Genomic DNA, 22,600 nt, shown 5'->3' on the forward strand with positions numbered 1-22,600 from the left:
CCCAGGTTGTGGGCTCAATCTGGGGGAGGGGGGGTGCAGCTGAGAAAGTAGTCCATTTTCTGTTCTGGTTAAATAGGGGGTCTGATGGACCATTTGGAGACACATTAGCATGGTTACAATTAACTATAATCAGGAGACAAGAAGGTATAAGCACTAAAAACATGAACAGTAGATTGGTTAGCTGTGAGAAGCATAACTACTTAGAGGGACTATTTCTCATGAGATTTTAGGATATTATTTGACACTTAACTGTGTACATTTATTTCTGACCAAGTATAAAGAGAATAATGGAGACAGTGCTACTTTATTAAAATACTGAGTTTTATTTCACATGTATATTTTTGTCTCCCCACCATTCCCATTTGTCTGACCACCACTACTACTATGTCCTGTCATAACATTCCATACATACTTAAAACCAAGCAAAGGGTGGAGTTCCATCTTTAAAAACTAAACAGGCATTTGGACAACACATTCTTGGCAATGGAGCCTGGACAACACTTATCAGACACGGTAGGGAAAGTTCTCACTCGGCATTATAAAAAGGACAGCCAGATAGCAACTGTTACAGAAATGAAATAAGACGGAAAATTTTAACAAACTGTTTAAACTATTTTCTTAAAGAGACTTCCTCCACTGCCAGAGATCTTGAATAGCCTGGAAAAAAAAAAAAAAAGAAATGTGGTTAAAGAACCACAGCACTTCAGACAACCAATAAATTAAACCCCGTCTCTTTGTACAGCTCAACATACCTAGTTTTCACTCTACCACCAAAAAGGTTCACTCTAGATAATTAAGATTTTTAAAAAAACTTATACAAGGAAAAGTATCATTGTCAATTTCTACTTACAGATGATTTCTATAGGGCGGGGCAAAAGTAGGCTTATAGTTGTAAATATGCAAAACACAGCATTCTTATAATTTACTGTAATTACATTTGTCCCACCCTGTACTTGTTCTCATGCTGGTAATTCAGCAACATCCATGTAAAAATAAAATTGTTCAAGTGATACAAAAATCTATTTCATGAGTCATGGTAAGTACAGTATAATCTATTTCAAGATGGCATTTTTCTATTCATAAACAATGTTCTTTATAAAGAACAGTCTTGATTTTTTTTCACCTCTTAATTCAAGAGTTTCTGCAGAAATTTGCTATTTCTCAAAGTCCATCTGGAAGGGATTTTACTAGCCAAATCCTCACAAGCAACACTTTTTCATAAGGAAAACTGCATGCACAAGCAATGGGAAATTTTCTATAGTGCCTACTTGCATCTGTAGCTATGCCATAACAACGTGAGACATTTCGTTTTGATCATCTCCGTAGCAGTAACCTGACCTAATACATTCTTTACTATGTAGAAATTTCATCCTGGTGCTTTTCAGAAAACAGTGAAGAAAATACTTGGAGTCAGAAAACACTGTTAGCGAGTTCGTCGTTTCAGCTGCAAGAATGATGTTACGCTGTGCGGACGGTCCTTGCACCTTCATCACTTTCTGTCTTCACCTGAATTTCTCTTAATCAAAAATTCCAGTCTGCCACTTTCCTTGGTACAGGGTGAAGAAATCCTCTCTTACAGTTACCTGCTAGTACATGCTGGTTTCTGACTTTCCACCATTTCAACATTAAAAACCGCATACAGCAGTTTTCAAAATGTTTATTAATAAGTGTCAACTATTCAGAAAACTTGCAGAATTTTGAAACTTGCAGAATTTTGAAGTTCAAATACACACACACACACACACACACACACACACACACAGCCAGAAGAATAAAAATGGTTGAACTTGATCATCTCATAGCCACCAAGTCAATCAAAGCTGAACTCACAATCAACCATAAAGTGTTGAACTATTGAAAGGGTTTCAAATCTGAGAAAAATAGTGTTGCAATTTATGTAATTTAAATACCAAATATTGTGGTAGAAAAATAGCTGACAAATTCTTTATTAAAAAAGCTGAAAAGACTTAGGGAGCCCTGACAGAAACAAACCTTAGGCTATGTCTGGTATATACACAATACCTAGTAACCCTATATAACTACTTTTGTTTTCCTTTACAACTTATGAGTCACTAACTGTGAACAAGACAAAAATTAATACATCATTTTCCATTGATAAAATACCTTTACTTGTAAGAACAGAAAGTCTACGTTGACTCAAGCTAAAATATCGAGCATTAAGTACAATTTGGTTTCTTGCTTCCAGATTTTACACTTTAGGTTCATTTCAGCAAAATGTGATTCCCATAAGATCTATGGAGAAATAGGTTCCCTCTGCCAACTCACAGGAAAGCGAAAGGCCAGACTGCCCAAGCAGCCAAGTGGAGCAGCAAGGAAAACCACAGCTCAGGTCCTTAGCCAACATAGTACCAACAGTAAAATTGAGCTCACTAACAAAGAGGTAATTTACCAACTATATAAAAGTTGGGGAAAAGATACTAAAAGTTATCTTCTCAGTCTCTGCCAACTAAATTCTTAAGTATTTCCATGTATTCAATCTGAAGTATTGCCTGTGGTTAGGAATCTTTTAAAAGCAGCCAAGATTAAAAGAGACTAAAAGAATCATAATGAATCACAATAAAAAAAATTTGGATTAGGTCATGTCTTGAGAAAACTCAGTTACCTCCACGTCAGTCATCCGGAAGCAATTCTTCACATAATTAATGAACTTGGCTTCCACTTTGGGAAGAGAACCACCCTATTGAGACAAAAGCATTATTAAGGGTAAGTATATAAGCACTATTGGTAAGTTAGTATGAAATTCCTCATATTTGCATGCTATTATTACATGGATCATCAGTTCATTCCTCGTCCCTCCAATTCTTTAAAAACATTGACTACATCTGGGTCTTTCAGGTCCAGAAAGACCTAGGACCTAGGTCTTTCGCATCACTCCCATACTGACCGGCTTTGCCAGTTTTAAATTCTCCCCCAACTTTTAAAGTAAATACAAAGTACAAGCCATGCTTGAGATTCTTCAGGCACTCAAAATGTCAACTTGACTGCCTGCTATATAATCTAACAATTCAGTTTTATCACCACCCTCATCCACCCAGAACCAAATACGAAACAAAGCAAATACACACCCCTTTTCAGTACCATATACACGTCACCAAAACTGTTAATAGATCACTTTAATACGTATTAAGAACCTAGGCCCAGCACAATACTAACCTAAGTCAATTCAGGGAGCATATGAATGAGGGGAAAATTAACGTGACATTTCATTCATCTCAAACTAAAGTTTAGCATTTCCTTCAATTATGGGCACAAGGAAGAAACTATAATAGTGTTAGCACCAAATTATTTTCTAAGAATTACAATTATGAAATGTTTATCACTACTTTGGAATTATTTAATGTGCAACTAAGTATATCACCTTTGTTTCCTATTTTGATAATTAAATTATTTTCCCCAGTAACTTGAATCCTTTTATGCATTTTAAAAAATCAAAGACTTCAGGAATGCTAAAGGGACCATGGCATGAAGTAGGTTAGGGATCAGGTATGGTATATTATACTTAATTGCCTCTATCACCTAGAAAGTAATTTCCATTTTTAAATTATTGTCACATACATTCTTCATTCATTCATTCAAATATTTATTGAGCAGCTAGGGAGATACAAAGGTGTTTAAAACATGGTCAAAGAGGCGAGATAAATGAACAAATCAAGAAAAGTTCACTGAATCACAGCAAAAGAAAGGTGTCTTTCAAGGAGCCTGAGATTGCTTCCAGCCTGGAAGGGGGGCATGGGTGAGTGATAAACCGGGAAAGGGCATTGAGATTAAGATAGAAGACTTCAGTCTGGATTGTTGATGATACTCAGTATGGACTATATTTGTCTCTCCTTTTCCTCTTTCCCCATCTTTGGGCTTAATTTACCAGTAGTGCCCAGGATTGTTCAATGCGCCTGCAATTAAACCAAGGAGATAGGTCCATATTAAAATGCGGGGGAGGGGTATCTAAAAGGTTATTTTAGCACTGTATGCAAGGGATAAATAAAGCAGCGATACGAGGAAGGCAAAAAGGTTTAAAGTAGTACAAAAGCAAAATCAAGAGGTATATTCAGGCTCTAAAATTTTATTTTTCCAATTGACTTGACTCATCACTGCACAAGGAAAGGAAACCTACTAAAACACGAAGAACCTAGGCACACAGGAAAGCATGGGGAAAGAAGTCAGCGACTTTCCTCACCACCCCAATTTACTCTCAATAACTGGGGTCTAAGTAATATTATCTATAAATTAACGCTTTTCTCAAATGTGTTTCAAGATATTTAAGTCAATTATCCCATACTCTTCAAGTCCAGAGTTCACGGAAATTTACTTTAGTGCCCTGGTCAAGTAGTAGAATGAGTTAATCCTCTTTTCACATTCTCACTATTTAAGACAAAAAGGAGACTAAATAAAAACCTATTATAGTCACTAAAAAATTCAAGATATATCAACTGGTGACACCTTGGTATAAAAGAAATGATTCAATTTGTTGGAAAATGTTTTTGACTAGTCAATCCTGAGTTGTTGTGTTTTTTTCACTACACCACCAGCAGCCAAAGACTGTCTCTACTTTTCCAGCTGTTTCATAAAAATTAAGACTCATACGCCCTCTGCTGGCTCTACAGCATATTACAACCAGAAGATCAGGTAAGGGGAAGTCTTGTTTGTTCTTGATCTCATTTTAACATCTAAAATGCATTTTACAACCAACACTCTTGTATTTTTTTATAATGAAAAAATAAAGCACATGTAACTTCAAACATGCAAAAATATCACCAGAGATTATAAATGAGTGTAAATAATAATCCATTTCTAAAAAACTTTCATATCACAATCAAGGAACAAGTGTGTATTAAGGATAGTGCTATTCCAAACCTCCAAAAAAGATAATTTGAGTGAGTGGTAAATAAACCTATCTAGTTTTTTAAATATAATTTTACTCACCTTTTCTATACTTGCTTGCATTTTTGCTTTAATGTCTTCTACAGAACTAGGTCCTTTCGGTGTTTTAGGAGTTTTTTCCTGTTTTTTGAAGGATTCTTGACCCTGGAAAAAGTTTAATTCCAAAAAGTTTTAAGAAAACAGCTCTTAAGACCCAGCCTACCTAAACGTTTTATGAAGTTATTCTTACAATCCTTTCTTGTAAGCACTAGTAAACAACAAGACTTGAGTTGTTATTACAAATGAATGCATATCTGAACAATTTTTTCTAAGTCATTCCTTAAAAAAAGGAATAGGGATAGTCGGTGCCCACATTTATATTCAACACCAGGTCAGTTCTACACTTACAGGATTCCATCAAAAAGGAAACCAGAAGACCTCTATGCATGAAGCAAAGACAATGCAGCTTGATGCCTGGGGCCCATCCTAGAGCATGTAAATAACCTCAGCCCAGGTATGGGGGGAGGGGGGACTCTTTTAAGCTCCTTACTTGATTCTAACATGCAGCCAGGTTTGAGAAACTACACCATGCAATACATTTACCTTTCAACAAGCAAGATCCCTTACAGGAGATAATTTTATATCAAAGTAAAAGTATTGCTGTTGGCTTTCTTTTCTCCCCCACTAGAAAAACAAGCAGCTACACACACAGGACAGTGACCATCGACAAGCACATTTGGCTCTTTGAAGACACCATTACAGTTGTTCTCCAAAGGCCTATCAACTTCCAGACAGACTACATTCCTCCACAGCAGAACCTTTAACTTTTCTAACTAGTTCAGAGAAGCCTGGATTTGTATGTTTCCACTTACTTTTGATCTTGGTGTTGATGGTTTTGAGTCTTTTCCATTCTGATTTGATTTTTGTGCATTTTTGGCTGGAGTATCTCGTATGGACTGTAATTAAAATCAATCATCATCAAGACACATAAAACTATCCCAAAGCATGTAACAAAAGCAATCGTTTTGATGTTGCAAAAGGGCTATCAAAGAGGAAGAAAGCCACATGAATAAAGAAAACAAGTCCTTCCCCACTATTAGAAAAGTTTTCAGGTCAGCCCTACTCCGAACCAAGTTAAAGTATGAGATCATTGTTTCCTCCTAAAGCCAGCTTTCATTCACTAGAAGTCAATAGCACTAAAAATTTTTCCATCATTTTCTATTAGCTATTTCTGACAACCTCATAGCATTGTATATACTTACTTTCTTTACTGGAGCTTTTTCTTCTGCTTCCTCATCATCAAAATCATCATCATCATCACTACAAATGAAATAAGTAACTATTATTTGTGCACTCAACAAATAAAAAAACCTATCTAGAAATTGGTTGAATCTACATTAAATCAAGACATTAAGAACTTTTAAACTTTGGGGAGTGTCAAGAGACAAATGCAGGATCTTGAAAGACAGACATGCATATTCATGTTCACTACACCATCTACACTAATAAAAGAGAAACATGGTAATTGGCGTACGACCGCTACCCTTTCCATTGGCTAATCACGGCGATATGCAAATTAACTGCTAACTAAGATGGCAGTTAACCGCCAACAAAGATGGCGGCTAATTTGCATACTGCAGGCAGGAGGGGACAGCGCCATCCTGCCTGCCCCTCCGCCATCCAGGCCTGCTATCTGTGAATGCGGGCGACCCAACCCAGGGCTGGCAGGGCGTGACCGCATCTGTCCCCTACTGACCAAGACCCCAACCGGCTCTCCCGCCCGCAGACCAGGGCTGGCGGGGCGGCTGCGGCTTCAGCCCCCAGTCACGCCCCCGACCTGCTCCTGCCGGCAGACCCAGACCCAGGCTGGGAGGACGGCTGCGGCGTCCGCCAGCAATCACACCCCCAACCCGAGAGAGCAGACCCAGGCCTCTCAGCTGCACTCTAAGCAACTATGTTACAAAAATAGAAGCTAAACAAAACCCCGGGCTTCAGCCAGCAGGACCACAACATTGTTTCAAATATAGAAGGGTAAACAAAGGCCAGAAACCTGCTTTCAGCAGTGGAGGACTAAGAGCTGGAGCCTCAGAGCTAAAGCTGGCCCAGAATAAAAAAGAAAAAAAGGAGCGGTTGGGAGCTTCAGTCACCTGCCAGCCTGAAAACAGCCCTCAGCCCCTCACCCAGGCTGGCCAGGCACCCCAGTGGGGACCCCCACCCTGAAGGGTGTGTGACCAGCTGCAAACAGCCATCATCCCCTCATCCAGGCTGGCCAGGCACCCCAGTGGGGACCCCCACCCTGATCCAGGACACCCTTCAGGGCAAACCAGCCGGCCCCCACCCATGCACCAGGCTTCTATCCTATATAGTAAAAGGGTAATATGCCTCCCAGCACTGGGATGAGCGGAGCCATGAGGCCTCCCAGCACCGGGATCAGCGTGACAGGGGGCAGCGACCAAACCCCCCTGATCGGCCCTGCTCTGTGTGTGACAAGGTGCAGTGCCCCAACCCCCCCCCCCCCCCGCACCCCACGGGCCCTGCTCTGTGTGTGACGGGGTAGAGCCATAACCTCCCCGTCGGCCCTGCCCTGAGTGTGACAGTGGCAGCGCCCCAACCCCCTGATCTGCCCTGCTCTGTGCGTGACAGGGGGCGGCGCCCCAACTCCCCAATCGGCCCTGCTCTGAGCCCGACCAGGGGCTGCACCTAGGGATTGGGCCTGTCCTCTGCCACCCGGGAGCAGGCCTAAGCCAGCAGGTCGTTATCTCCCGAGGGGTCCCAGACTGCAAGAGGGCACAGGCCGGGCTGAGGGGCCCCCTCCTTCCCCGCGAGTGCACAAATTTTTGTGCACCAGGCCTCTAGTCCTATCTAATAAAAGAGAAACATGGTAATTGGCGTACAACCGCTCCCCTTCCCATTGGCTAATCAGGGCGATATGCAAATTAACTGCCAGCCAAGATGGCGGCGGCAGCCAGGCAGCTTAAACTGAACATGAGGTTTGTTTGCTTCAGTGACGGAGGACTGCAATGTTCCCCGCCTGCCTTGCCGGCCTCTGAGCTTGCAGTTTAAGAAACATTGTAACAAATATAGAAGCTAAACAAAACCCCAGAAACCTGCTTTAGTCCGCCGGGCTTCAGCCAGCAGGATCGCAACATTGTAAGCAAAGGCCAGAAACCTACTTTCAGCAGTGGAGGTCTAAGAGCTAGAGCCAAGCCTCAAAGATAAAGCTGGCCCAGAATAAAAAAAAAGAAAAAGAAAAAAAGGAGCAGTTGGGAGCTTCAGTCACCCCCAGCCTGAAAACAGCCCTCAGCCCCTCACCCAGACTGGCCAGGCACCCCAGTGGGGACCCCCACCCTGAAGGGTGTGTGACCAGCTGCAAACAGCCATCATCCCCTCACCCAGGCTGGCCAGGCACCCCAGTGGGGACCCCCACCCTGATCCAGGACACCCTTCAAGGCAAACCAGCCGGCCCCCACACGTGCACCAGGCCTCTAGCCTATATAGTAAAAGGGTAATATGCCTCCTGGCACTGGGATCAGCGTGACAGGGGGCAGCGCCCAAACCCCCTGATCGCCCTGCGGCTCTGTGTGTGACAGGGGGCGGGGCCACAACCTCCCTATCCACCCTGCTCTGTTCGTGACAGGGGAAGGCGCCCCAACCCCCTGATCAGCCCTGCTCCGTGCCTGATAGGGGGGAGCTCCCCAACCCCGATCGCCCTGCGGCTGTGTGTGTGACAGGGTGCGGCGCCCCAACCCCCCCCTCCCCATGGGCCTTGCTCTGTGTGTGACGGGGTAGAGCCATAACCTCCCCATCGGCCCTGCCCTGAGTGTGACAGTGGCGGCGCCCCAACCCCATGATCGGCCCTGCTCTGTGGGTGATAGAGGGCGACGCCCCAACCGCCCCCCACGGGCCCTGCTCTGTGTGTGACGGGGTAGAGCCATAACCTCCCGATCGGCCCTGCCCCGAGTGTGACAGGGTGCGGCACCCCAACCCCGATCCGCCATGCTCTGTGACAGGGGGCGGTGCCCCAACCCCCCAATCGGCCCTACCCTGAGCGTGACTGAGGGTGGCATCGCAACCTCCAGATCCTCCCTGCTCTGTGCATGACAGGGGGCGGCGCCCCAACTCTCCAATCTGCCCTGCTCTGAGCCCAACCAGGGGCTGCACCTAGGGATTGGGCCTGCCCTCTGCCACCCGAAAGCAGGCCTAAGCCAGCAGGGCGTTATCTCCCAAGGGGTCTCAGACTGCGAGAGGGCACAGGCCAGGCTTAGGGATCCCCCCCCCCAGAGCACAAATTTTTGTGCACCAGGCCTCTAGTCTATAATAAAATATGCTAATGAGACCAGACGTCCTTCTGGATGAAGCCCGGGTCCCGGGCCCCTAGTTACTCGTAATTGCCAAGAGCTGGAAGCAACCCATGTCCTTCAATGGTTAAATGGATAAAGAAAATGTCACATGTACACATGACATATTCCATCTTAAAGGAAATCCTGTCACATGCTGAACATGGATGAACCTTGAGGACACCATACTAAGTGAAAGACAGTAACAGAAAAGGCAAATACTACACAATTCAACTTATGAGTCATCAAGAGTAATCAATATCTTTATAGAAACTCAAAGTAGATTGGTGGTTGCCAGGAGCTGGGGAAGAGGTAGAAATGGATAGTTTTTGTTCAATGGGCATAGTTTCAGTATTACTAGATAGAAAGAGTTTGAGACCTGTTAATGTGAATATGGTTAACAGTACTAAACTGTTAAAAAATGGTTAGGATGGTAAATGTTTATTAGTTTTTACAATTAAAAATATAAAAATTAGGGTTGAGGTAGATGAAAAAAATTTAAACAGAAAACATCCCATGTTTATAGATATAATATTAAGGTAGCAACTCTCCAAATCAATTTAGATTTAACACAATCCCTAAAAGAATGCCAGCTGGCTTCTCCATAATCATTCCTTAAATTATTGAAATTCAAGGAACCCAAAGTAGACAAATACGATGTTAAAAAGAACAAAGTTGGGGGTTCGCAGTTAAACTACAAAACAACAGAAATCAACAGTGTTTTACTGGTATGAGGATAGACATACATCAATAAAATGGAATCGGAAGATTCCAGAAATACACAGGGTGGGGCAAAAGCAGTTTCAGTTGTGTGTATGAAAAATACAAGAATAAACTTTTGTGTTCTCACAATTGTAAACCTACTTTTGCCCCATCCTATATTTATGGTAATTACTTTTAAAGAATGCCAAGACCATTCAAAGGAGAAAGAAGTCTAAAATGATGTGGGGACAACTTGATATCCACATGCGTAAGAATGAAGTAGGTTCAAAGGTCTAAATGTAAGAGTTAACACTATAAAACTCAGAAAATTTGGCAATGGTTTCTTAGGTAACTTTACATGGTAGTTACATGAGAAATCATCCTCATTTTAAAGATAGGAAATCTTCCAAAGCCCAAGCAGAATCCAGATATAATCAGGTCCTACTCTAAAGCCTCCCTGGAAAGGACTGTGGCCAAAATCTCTGACTTTGAGCCCATGGAAGGGGGCAGGCAGATCCATATCTGCAAGACAAAGACCCCAGAAGTTTATAAAAAGTGAAGTCCTTTGCATGTTTCTTCACTCTGATTTGGAAATTGTTCCCAGAGTCCACTAGTGTTAATAAGCGGGGTCCCTCCCTTTTGCTAAAAAAATAAAAATCTGACTTTGTGCTAGATGTTCACTTGTAAACCTACACAAAGGTAACTTGAAATCACCAGATTAAATAAACTCAAGCCTAATTAAGTACCCAGATTTCCCATTCCTCTTGGTAAATTATTTTAATCCTTACTAATGGCAAATATTCTAACAGCAAACACCCATTACATTGGGTTGGACACAAATTTCCTAAGTATTAAGCTCTCATCCTTTCCTATTTCCTGCCTCTACCGGCACGCTCGAAGGGCTTTATGAAGATCATCCTGCTTGGCCAGATGACGTTGCTGAAAACCTCTCTTCCAGAGTTGATCACATTCTTCTCAGTCTCTGATTCTATTTAAATGTTAATATATATATGGACCAACCTAGGAGCTCAGGGACAAAGTTAACGGGCAACTAAAAATTCTAATGTATTAAAAGTTACTGATACTATTGCATATAGGAAAACCGTAGCACTTTTTTTAAATCCTCTCGGTGGATATTTTTTTAATTGACTTTAGACAGAGAGGAAGGGGAAGAGAAACATCATTTAGTTGCCTTCCACATGCATCCTGACCGGGAACGGCCTCAACCCTTTGGTGCATGCGACAACACTCCAACCAAGCCACCCAACCAAGACATAAATGGCACTTTATTCCCCAGTGTGCACCTATTATTTACCATAGCCTTAGGTTAGTAAACACATCAATTCTTGTTTCCAACCTAATTTTAAATTCTCCATGAAAATCCTATTCTCTTTTAGAATCTTAATTTCTCAATAAGGACCAGAGAACCAGGAGCCAAAGTCTTTGGAGGGTGGGGATCCAGAAGTCACAACTTAAAAAATGAATGTAGCTACAGCTATTCTGAGTCTCTTTCCACCCAACCCATTTACCATAAACTATTCAGCATAAAATACACCAAACTGATAGCTACAGTCATGTGACCACTACAATATTCCTCAGGAAAAAGGCACCTAGTCAAACATCAGGGAAATGCTTCCGAAAGTTCTCAATGCACTGCAGCACTTGAAGGTTCATAGTTCCAACAGTGTCCTTTAACTTGGCTCATTTAACCCAGCATGACAACCTCTGACCATTTACCCTTTATTTAAAGCTATTACCCAATTCCACAGGAAGATTTTGGAAAATAATTTTCTTAAAACTCCCCATACAACCTTGTCAAGCTTCTAAGTCCATACTTACTCTTCATCATCATCATCCTCCTCATCATCATCCTCATCATCTTCGTCAGCAGCAAGTTTTACTTTTTTCTTTAAAAATAAGAACAACAAAAGCCCTCATGAGCAAGTGTCCAAACTAAAGGCCAGAATGAGAGACCTGTAATAAATAAATTACATCCCTACCTGTGGGACCTTGCTGCCACCTCCAGGGGCTGACCGCTTTCCAGACATACTTAGGAGTTTCACATCCTCCTCCTCGTCATCTTCTGACTCTGCATCTTCCTCCACAGCTAAAATAAATTAGGAGGCACTACTAAAACTCAACCCAGAAGCAGTAACTCACAAAAAAGGGCATTAATATATAATAATGAGTATTTAAAAACAGATTCTACTACTTAAAAAAGGCAAAAAGCAAACACATTTTTTACAAAGAGGAACTGTGGGGCCTAACACTCATTACTAGGTTTTAAATGCAAAGTAACAGGTGTTTCCAGTTATAAATTAGTAATATAACTACTAGATTCCCATTTGAACCTACTATAAAGACAGTAGTCCAGCAGGAACAAGGGAACTGCATAAAAAAGATAAAAATAACATACCTACTAAGTGCTGTCCACTAATATGCACAGGCCCTGAACCACACTTCAACCGTAAAACCACAGGTGGTGTTATTTCAAAGCCACCAAGGGAAACCTAAAAGAGATTTGAAATCAATAAATATTGTACAGAAAATAAAAAGTTAAATGTTTTGGTATAAAACCTGCTCATAACTTACAAATGTTTGTGTTAACAGGCATGACAGGCAAATCCATAAACCAAATGAACCAACCAATGAACCCACCTGATACACAAGAGCAATCACCATGTTCCAGTGTTCGTCATTCAACCTCACAGCAACAAACCAAGCCTATCTCCCTGGGGTAACCTGCCTTACTGCAACAGAATTAGACCTTGCCATGAAATCCAAATTACAAGTGCCCTTACCGTTGGCTGTACAGACATTTTCAAAGTTGCCAGTGTTACTTTAATTGGACTGCCTTCGTAATTCATTGCCTCTGCTTCAACAATGTGCAGTTCATCCTTTGCTCCAGCCCCTAGACTGACCTGTGAACAGAAAAATAGCACTTCAACTTAAGTTTCTATATTATACAATCCCCCCCCCCAAGTTATGTTAAAAAAAAGTTACTTATGCCCTAACTCAGTGGTCCGCAAACTGCGGCTCTTTGGCCCCATGAGTGTGGCTCTTTCACAAAATACTGACTTCTGCACACGGGCCACGAAGTTTCAATTGCACTGTACATGCGCGCCCGCACATGGTATTTTGTGGAAGAGCCACACTCAAGGGGCCAAAGAGCCGCATGTGGCTCACGAGCCGCAGTTTGCTGACCACTGCCCTAAGCTGGTTTGACTCTGTGGATAGAGCATCAGCCTGTGGACTGAAGGGTCCCAGGTTTGATTCCAGTCAGGGGCACATGCCTGGGTTGTGGGCTTGATCCCCAGTAGGGGGCGTGCAGGAGGCAGCCAATCAATGATCCTCTCTCATCATTGATGTTTCTATCTCTTCCCCTCTCCCTTCCACTCTGAAATCAATAAAAATATTTTTTTTAAAAAGTTACTCTTTTCGCTATTACCACTGATGGAAAACTAATTTGTGCACAAATGTTGCTTTCAAGTTTTATGGGACTTTGACAATCAATTTCTCATATTCAGTAAATTTGAACAAATGCATAAAAATGCATTTGATGACATACAGGGTATCCCAAAAAAATGCACACACTTTAACAGCTGATAAGCTCAATTTTGAAAATGAAATGCATTTTAACAAACACTGTCTTTATAATATTCAAAGCGTGTGTATATATATTTGGGGGGGGGTGACGACACCCTATAGTTGTACATGTCATCACCTATCCACAGTATGATTACCCAACATTTATTGACCACCTACAAGTTGAGCAGCAGGCTATGGGCTAGTCTCTGCAGGGGACAAAGAACATTTACCACTACCCTAAAACACTTTATAAGGCATCTTAAGTTTATAAATATAAAAAGTTGAACAGTAGTGTAACTGGACTTTTACATGATTACCAAAGGAGTAGTAAAAATACCAAGTTTTGTTATCATAGGTATACAGAAAATCAGTATACAATACCCAGTTATAAAAATACTATAATAAAAATTAAGTATTAAGCCGCACAAATAGGAACTAAGGCTGAAATCGAGAAAGGTTTAGTAGTATATTTTGAAAAGTTTAAATACCGTTCGTAAAGATAATTGGTGCTCATTTTCATCATTATCCACCTTAAAGTGGTAATCTTTGTCGGCCTTTAGTTCACAACCTGTAAATGAAGAAAAAGAGCAACTAAAACATGGAGAAAAAACACTGAAACTTCAGTGTGGGTAACCAAAAAGGAAACAACTTGTGGCTTCTCACTATTCTACCAGGCCTCTCTTCCTAGATTTCCTTAACACAAATGCCTACAATCAAATAACACCCATACAGGCCTTAACATATCCCCAGGACATGTCTATTCTTGCCTTAAACATAATTTAATGTACATCATTCAAGTGTATGCTCACATATCCTAGGGAATAGTTCCAATACAAAGGGTCAACAAAAATAACTTGATATAAATTGACCAGAAACCCAGCTATTCAAAATGGCTAGAAATAAAAGCATTAATGTATAGTGCATATTACCTATTCCACCAATAAGCAAATTGTTTTAAGTACCATCAGAGTAAAACCTTAATTAATTTAAATGATCCCACTTAATTGCAATCTAATAGTTACTGGTACATAGATGCTTAAATGTTACTGCTCAATTAACAAACCTCAGCATGGCATAGAAACCAAGTAAACGTGGGGGCAAATGTGCAGTTACTTGAAGCCTGACACCAAGAAACGGCTTCACCAAGTTTACTGAAAACCAATTCTGCTCTCTCCTTACTTAGTATGATATGAATTGTGTCCTGGGAAGAGGAGGAATCCCAAAACCTTAGAGTATAGCAACAGTATCGGGTCTTATTTGACCCAACTTGAACCTTAGCACGTTTCATCTTTAAAAAATAAATAAATAAAAAAGCTGTTTGCGCGATTCCGCACGTAAGGCACCCTCCCTCCAAAAAACAAAAAGTCATTTATAATGCGCCAGCTCTGGCGTCCAGACCGCGGCTTAGGTCCTCTGTACCTGCACGTGCAACCCTCCTCAAGTCTCTGAGCTCTGAGCATCACTGGCGTCATCTGCCTAGCGGGCCATCCCCACCTCCCGCGGGGAAGTCTGGGGAAAAGGCTCCATAAATGAGGCTGCCCCGAACAAAGGCCTCCTCCATCCAGGTGCTACCGGCCACTTCACCCTCCATTTCCCGCCCGACGGCCCCAAAGGGGCCCCGGGATTCCGGGCTCAGGGGTGACAAGACACCAACGAGCCCCGGATGCAGCGCCCCTACCCCTCCTTCCCCCAACCACGTGGCAACCACGTGCTCCCAGCGCCTGCGCCTCCCCTCCCCCTGGAGCCCGCCGAGGCCCGGGGCTGTCTGGGCTCCAGAATTCCTGAGGCCCAAAGAGCAGGGCCGGGCGCTACCCGGCCTCTCCTCCTGGAACAAGGCCTGCGCCTCACACCACGAGCCCACACCGCTCCTGCCCCAACCCCGCCTCCTGCCCCAACCCGGGGCCCTGCACCAGAGACACCGGCCGAGAATCAAAAGCCTACGGGCGCACACCCCCCTTGGAAAGAACGATGCCCGGGGCTCTATAGTGTCCCCCAGGCAACGCTGAACCTCAGCCAGCCGGTCCCAAGGAACCCCACACTCCGGGTCTCGGCCCGCTCATCCCCAGGCTTCAGGACGCCCCTCCTTCCCACCCCTGGGTGCTCACCCCTCCTGGTTCTCCATCCCTCCGGCTGCAAGGCCCTGGCGCCTCGCCTCCCGCTCCCTCAGGCCTCCAGCCGGCCTCGCTTTCTCCCACAGCCCGGCCTCAGCCGCATTCCCGCCCCCCCACCTCAAAGCCGCTAGGCCCCGCTCGGCCTCGCTCCAACCCCCCCATCGTTACCGAAAAGGTAGTTCTGGGGCCTCAGAGGGCTCATGTCCATGTCCATAGAATCTTCCATGGGGTGGTAGCGCGCACTTAGGTGAGAGAGAAGACGGGCGGAGACAAACGGCTTCAGCGCTGCAGCACAGACGCGCAGGACAGAATCGCACCAAGGAAAGGACGCGGGCTCTCTGCGTACATATAAAGCACCAGCAGCTCTCGCGAGAGTTCCCAGAGTCTCGCCGCCGCGCGCGTGCCCGAGGGCCCCTCTCCCCGCACAGCAGCCCTCCTGCGCACGCGCTCTGCAACTCGACTCCTTCCTTCTCGCCCCCCGCCTCCTCCAGGTACTCGCGGGGCTCCCAACGAGCACGCGCACTCCGAGGCGGGCCCCACCCCTCCGCCGCCGCCGCGGCCGGCGCGCACGCGCGCTCTCCCCCGGCAGCGCGCGCCCCCTCCCCTGCCAGGCTCTCCACGTCCTGCTCGTGCACGCGGGCCTGGCGCCAAAAGCCTGCGCAGCCCACCCTGCAAGATGGCGACGGCAGCCCTCGGCGCGTGCGGGGTGTGCAGGGCGAGCGGGTGGCGAGCCAGAGAGCCGTTCGACTCCCCTTCCCGCCTCCCCTCATGCCTCGCGGGCCTCCAAACCGGCATAACCAGGATGTCTGACTTGCCTACCGGCCTGGGCTCACAGTTCACCGCTTTCCCGAAGTTAAAGCTGCAGGTGCCAGAGACAGAGGGGCCTCCGGATTAGTCTTTGTTGGGAAGAAAGGATGGAGCTGCCGGCCGGACCTATTCGACTCTGCACTTGGGGAGGAAACACCGCCCAAGTTGAAACCCCGCATCTTGATGTCATGTTGGGGGCTGAAGGGGCCCGAGTCCGCCTTTTCTGTGTGAGCAGGGCAGGAGCCAGGCCTGGGAGACCAGCAGGGCTGTGTACCCCCAATAACGCACCCACTCGGGTCGGGGAGGCGGATGTGACTGCCCCCACCCACTTTGCAGACAAGGGAAGGAGTGGAGAGGAGTAAGGTGCCCAAACCGGTGAAAGGAGAGAGTTCTCCAGCTCCGATAACGTGCAGACTGCTCAGTACCTTTGCACATACCTCCTTAGGGATGTCCAGTAGTTTGATCCCTACGGATATATGTGCGTAAATATAGGCCAAGAAATGGACTTGCGTAGCAGAAGGACAGGTATTTACTTACAAATGTATGTACAGGTAATTGCATCTTTGCACTGTTTGCATAAATAGGGTCATAGTTTACATACTGTCTTCGTCTCCTTGGGCTCCTATAACAAAATACCGCAGACCTGGTAGCTTATACATGACTGTTAACATTAAGAAACATTCAAACCTGTAAAGAATTGTTGTGAGTTTGAGCCAAACTGTTGACAATTGCCAGGAAGCAGAATGTCAAAGTATTGAGCTAATGATCTAGAGAATGGCAGGTTTTCACCTTGTTTTATATATTACAATCAATGGGTTATATGAAATCCATTGGTGATAGATTAGGGAGGCGGGAGAAAGCAAAGCTGGGGAGACTCTGGGATTGGGTAAAAAATAAAATGATAGACACATGCTTCTTTTACACAGGTGGGTGCAGGATAGCTAACAGCCAACATTAACAGATAGCAATAACAACAAGAGAATGGGTGGTATGCGGCCTGGCACCCTCGAACATTGGTTGTACCCTTGAGGGGTCCGAAAAAAGGGAAAGTTTCAAGTTACCCTGAGATGCAGAAAGACAATAGGCTCAGTAAAGATTGAAGTGGATCTTTGTCAGGGAATATACTGTCCTAAGACATGGCTACCCACATAGACTGCTTTTTAATTGGCTTTCATTTCAGGCCATCCATTTCAGGTCTCTTGAGTGTGCAAGGCCACTCACCACGCAGGTCTCTCCTGAGCTGGTCAGGTTAGCATGTGGCCCCTTTGCTTCTACACAACACAAGTTTAGTTCTCACAGTTTTGGAGGTTGGAGTCCAAGATCAGAGTGCCCGCATGGTCAGGTTGCAGACTTCTGGTTGTATCCTCAGATGGTGTAAGGAGCGAGGGAATCGCTGTGGGATCTCTTTTATAAGCATGAATCCTATTCATGAGGGCCCCACCCTCATGACCTCATCACTTCCAACAGGCCCCACCTACTAATACCATCAGCTTTCGGGGGTGGGATTTCAATATATGAATTTTGGAGCGACGCAAGCAGTCAGAGGACAGCAATTGTTCTGCAAGTTCCCTTTTAATTTCATGTTGCTTAGTTCTCTTCCCAATATCATTCTTTTTAGGAGTTGTATAATAGTCCATAGAATGAACACATATACTATTTTTTAAATTCTAAGTTTTATTTAATTTTTCATTTGTTAACACATTTTGTGATGGAAAATGTCAAGCATGTACAAAAATAGAATATTATGATGAACACCCGTATGCCAATCACCCAGCTTCAATAAGTAGAAACATGTAGTCCTTTCCAAGGAGGCGGCATCTGAACTGACTCCTGAAGCATCAGTGGAGGGAACCATGTTCTCAGCAAAGGAAAGGACACGAGCAAGTAAATGAAGGAAATGCAGGGGACTAGCGGGTCGTTCTTTTGCCTGAGGTTATAGTAAGCGAAATTAGAGTTTAAAAAACTGGGAAAATAAAATTATAGCTACAACACGGAAGGCTTTTAAATGCCGGATAAGAGATTTCTATAGTTAGCCTTGGTGGGATAGGCCAGTTGGTTAGAGCATCAACTCTATATGCCGAGGTTTCGGGTTCAATCCCTTGTCAGGGCACATACAAGAATCAACCAAGGAATGCACAAATAAGTGGACGTTTCTCTGTCTCTCTCCCCTCCTCTCCCTGTGAGCATGAACAAGTCATCTTTTCTGTCAAAGAACAGTTTAGACAGCCGCCATTTTGGACTGCGTGATTTGGCAGCCACCTATTGGCCACAAGGCTTGCATTGCCCCAGGGCACCATCTTGGAACAGCAGAGGCCAACCCCTCCCTTTGAATTAGCCAATCAGGAAAGACTGTGCACCTGAGCTCCAATCAAGAGCAAGGGAAAGGTCACCTGCACCAGAGATGATGAAGCCAAGCAAGGAATCAAGTGAAGATAATGCCCTTTCCATCCAAAAGCACACCGTAAACTAACATAGAGCTCTGGCTTGAATAAAAGATTGCCAATACATTTGGGTATTGTCTATTATCTTATGGAGAACCTCCTCTTCCAGGTAAATTATTTTATTGCAAAGATGCCTTCTTAGATAGGATGCTGTTCTATGGCAACCTTGCTGAAATTCGCCACCTAGCATCTCTAATCAAGAGGCAGGGACGGCTGGCCAGCTCCATTTCCCTTCAGGAATGTTCGCACCAATCCCTTACAAGGATGCCTTGACTGTCCTCAAGCAAAACAAAGGAAAGGGTTGATAGGGAATGTCACCATTTCTTTTTCATTTGAAACATGTTTGAGAATGTTTTCAGTGGCAGGTATTACAGGAGGTTAACTGGCATGTTAGCCATTTTCTCGGGCTCTGGGTTCAGCCTCGAATCAGGTGACAAAGTGCACCATCCACACACTACTTCTGGGAGGTAGCTAACCCAGTCCTATGCACTATAGCCCACCCCCCATCTCCAGGCTAGAGAAAAGCACCCAAGAGAGGCACCGAGGAGGAGAGAATCCTTTGAAAGGAAGTGAGGGCTTTCCCTACCCTTACTTCAAGCCGAATCAGGAGGCTCCACTAGCCCCAGTGCTACCATGGACTGGACTGGAGCAAAGGGTGGTGAGGGAGTTCTGGAAAACTTGACCTGTGTTCCCTGGAATTTAGATGGATCCACAGACTGCTGCCAGACTCTCTCTTTTTCTTTTTAATTTTTTTAAAATTTATTGATTTCAGAGAGGAAGAGAGAGAGACAGAAACATCAATGATGAGAGAGAATCATTGATCAGCTGCCTCCTGCATGCCCTCTACTGGGGATTGAGCCCACAACGTAGGCATCAATCCCCAGAATTGGGCCAGAATCAAACTTGGGACCCTTTAGTCCGCAGGCCAACACTCTATCCATGAGCCAAACCAGCTAGGGCCTACCTGACTCTTGCCTGGAAAAGTTTGTGATGGCAAAGCAAAGAGAGCTGTAATGGGCTTGGCCTGCACGTCCAGAATTTGGCACATCCAGAAACAGCCAAGTACAAAAGTCTTACAAGGGCCTTACCAAGAGGATTTGGTCTGCTGGAGTGAGGCAACCCCACACTACAAAGGCTGTCTCCCCCTATGCCCCCTCCCCAAGATTTAAATACATTGCAGAAATAGAACAAAGAATTTTTGTATATCTTTCAACCAGATTCCTTCAACATTACAATCCTACATAATCACAATACCGTGATAAAAGCCAGGAAATTAGCACTGATATAATGCCATTATCTGATCCCTAGACCTTATTCCAATCTCACCAGTCCCACTAATAGCCCTTTTCTGTGCGTTTAGCTGTTATGTCTCCTTCACCTCCTTTAGTCTGGAAGTTTCTCAGTCCTTTGTCTTCCATGACCTTGACAATCTGTGAAGATAACTGGCTGATTATCTTGAAGAATAGCCTTCATTTGAGGTTCGGCTGAGGTTTCCTTGTGATTAAATTCAAGTTACACATTTTTGTTAGGAATACCACAGAAGCGATGCTGTGTCCTCGGGGCATCATATCAGGAGGGACATGCTGTTTGTCCTATTCCTGATGAAGTTCACATCCATCACTTGCTTAGGGTGATGTCTGCCAGGTTTCTTCATCTCTGAGTCTAAGTCAATACCCCATTTCTCATGGAATTTTACCCACTCTTTCTGGCCTCCATTCATGAGTTACCTAGAAAGTTATTTCCATAGTGTTTGCAAATAATGTTCTATTTTCATGTTCTACTGTAAAGAAGAGCTTGACCTTCTTGTCTCTGTAATTATGACAGTATGGATTCATGATTCTTGTTTTATTCTATACTAGAGGCCGGTGCATGAAATCCATGCAGGGGGCGTTCCTCAGCCCAGCCTGCACCCTCTCCAATCCGGGACCCTTCAGGGGATGTCTGACTTCCTCTCACAATCCAGGACCGCTGGCTCCTAACTGCTTGCCTGTCTGCCTGCCTGATCGCCCCTAACCACCTCTGCCTGGCTGATCATCCCTAACCACCTCTGCCTGCCTGCCTGATCAACCCTAACTGTTCCCCTACTGGTCTGATTGCCCCTAACTGCTCTCCTGCTGGCCTGATCATCCCTAACCGCCTCTGCCTTGTCCTGCACCTGGGACCCAGGATTCCCTCCCCTGGCCAGTTGCAGGCACCCTGGACCCTGGTTTCCCTCCCTCTGGCCGGCCGCAGGCACCCAAGATCCAGGCTGGCTTTGCTGGGCTGGCCGCAGCCGCAGGAGACCATGGGCAGGTGGCTTGTCCCTCTGCCAGGCCACAGCCCCAGCCTCTAGCACCCGGAACTGCGGGGTGGGTGGCTTGTCCCTCTCCTGGGCCGCAGCCTGGCTGGTCCCCATTCCTCTCTCCCCAGTGTTGAGTGTCTGAGCCTTTATGGTGTGATGGTGTGACAACCATTTGCATATTAGCTCTTTATTATATAGGGTGTTGTAATTTAATATTTTAATATCAAATTTCTTGCTCAAATTTCCCCATGTTTGACCACTGAAGCCCGTTCAGATGGGCTCCTGTGCCCTTTTGACTTATTCTATCACTTTTTGTGTGTGTGGTTCTTATTTTCTGTCTCACATGCATCTTGTACAGTCCTTGCCCTAACACCAGGATCAGCCACTTCAATATTTGTGTTCAATATTTTTTTCCTTCGCCTTAGAGTATATAGTCAAAATATTTTTTTTCCAAAGTTGCTTAGGTTAGTTCTTTTCTGCTGCCACTCCCAGTATGGTTATGTTGTTCATTCGTAACACGGGGCTGGTAACTATTTTCATCTCTGTATTAGTTTCCAAAGGCTGCTATAACCAGGTATCACTGGGTTCTTAGGCTGAGTGACTTCAACAACAGAAACCCACTGTCTCACAGGGCTGGAGGCTGGAAGTCTGAGATCAAGGTATAGGCAGCATTGGACCCATTGCTTTTAGAGGCATCATCTTGCTCTCTTCCTTCATCTTCACAGGGCGTTCTCCCTACGCACATGTCTGTGTCCAGATTTCCCCCTTTCATTAAGGACATCAGCTGTATTGGATTAGGGGCCCACCTTACTCCAATATGACCTCAGTTTAAATTAACTCATTATATCTGCAACAATCTTATTCCCAAATAAAGCCACACTTTGAAGTACTGGGGGCTAAGACTTGGACAGATAAATTTTTAAAGGAAGAAAAAGCCCCCAAATGGAAGCGGAAACTGCCTGATCGTCCCTAACCACCTCTGCCTGCCTGATCACCCCTAACTGTTCCCCTACCGGTCTGATTACCCCCTAACTGCTCCCCTGCTGGCCTGATCATCCCTAACCACCTCTGCCTTGCCCCGCAGAGGAGAATACTGGTAACTTGAATTAGTCATATGCCACATGTAGATCCAAAGCAGTGGTTCCTAGGAGGTTGGACCATCGCTGTTTCTGCCAAATGGATATATGAGAGGAAAGATACAGAATGAGCTATAGCCCCTGCTTCTGTATTGGTTCTGAGGTGTTGGCAAAAAATGTCCAGCCTATAGAAAACTTTTATAAGAGTTCGAGCCAAAATTTTGAGGACATGCCCCAAAGCAAGAGATCAAGGGATTGAGAAAAATGCTGGGGAGAATGGCAGTTTTACAGCTTATTTTATATGTTAGAATCAAAGGAGAAAACATAAGGAAGGTGCATGAAATCCATTGGGCATAGAGTAAGGAGGCAGGAGAACGCA

At 44.6% G+C, this 22,600-nt stretch overlaps 1 protein-coding gene across 2 annotated transcripts; it reads right to left on the reverse strand.

The window, feature by feature from the left end:
• Positions 1-300: 300 nt before the first annotated feature.
• Positions 301-15,966, reverse strand: NPM1 (nucleophosmin 1). Of its 2 annotated transcripts, XM_036312700.1 has the most exons (11): positions 15,785-15,966; positions 13,994-14,073; positions 12,719-12,838; positions 12,334-12,427; positions 11,918-12,024; positions 11,757-11,824; positions 6,141-6,198; positions 5,751-5,834; positions 4,942-5,043; positions 2,624-2,698; positions 301-657 (listed from the first exon to the last, which is right to left on the reverse strand). In XM_036312700.1, exons 1-11 carry the CDS (start codon positions 15,840-15,842, stop codon positions 619-621), a joined length of 885 nt encoding a protein of 294 aa, XP_036168593.1. In that variant the 5' UTR covers positions 15,843-15,966; the 3' UTR covers positions 301-618. The 2 variants fall into 2 exon arrangements, with proteins under 2 accessions (XP_036168593.1, XP_036168594.1); XM_036312701.1 differs by lacking the exons at positions 301-657; positions 2,624-2,698 and adding an exon at positions 3,585-3,911 and having other exon boundaries at positions 15,785-15,842.
• Between the last annotated feature and the right edge of the window lie 6,634 nt (positions 15,967-22,600).

The sequence above is a fragment of the Myotis myotis genome, unplaced genomic scaffold (assembly GCF_014108235.1).
Source record: "Myotis myotis isolate mMyoMyo1 unplaced genomic scaffold, mMyoMyo1.p scaffold_m19_p_6, whole genome shotgun sequence".
In the NCBI taxonomy this organism is placed as follows: domain Eukaryota; kingdom Metazoa; phylum Chordata; class Mammalia; order Chiroptera; family Vespertilionidae; genus Myotis; species Myotis myotis.

What these genes read in the sequence shown, in the direction of transcription:
- NPM1 (XM_036312700.1), bottom strand. Translation starts at nt 15,842, where the DNA reads ATGGAAGATTCTATGGACATGGACATGAGCCCTCTGAGGCCCCAGAAC. An exon ending in GCCCCAGAACTACCTTTTCG is followed by an intron (nt 14,074 to 15,784) that starts GTAACGATGGGG and finishes CTTCATTTACAG; the next exon opens with GTTGTGAACTAAAGGCCGAC. An exon ending in GTGGCAGCAAGGTCCCACAG is followed by an intron (nt 11,825 to 11,917) that starts GTAGGGATGTAA and finishes TTATTTTTAAAG; the next exon opens with AAAAAAGTAAAACTTGCTGC.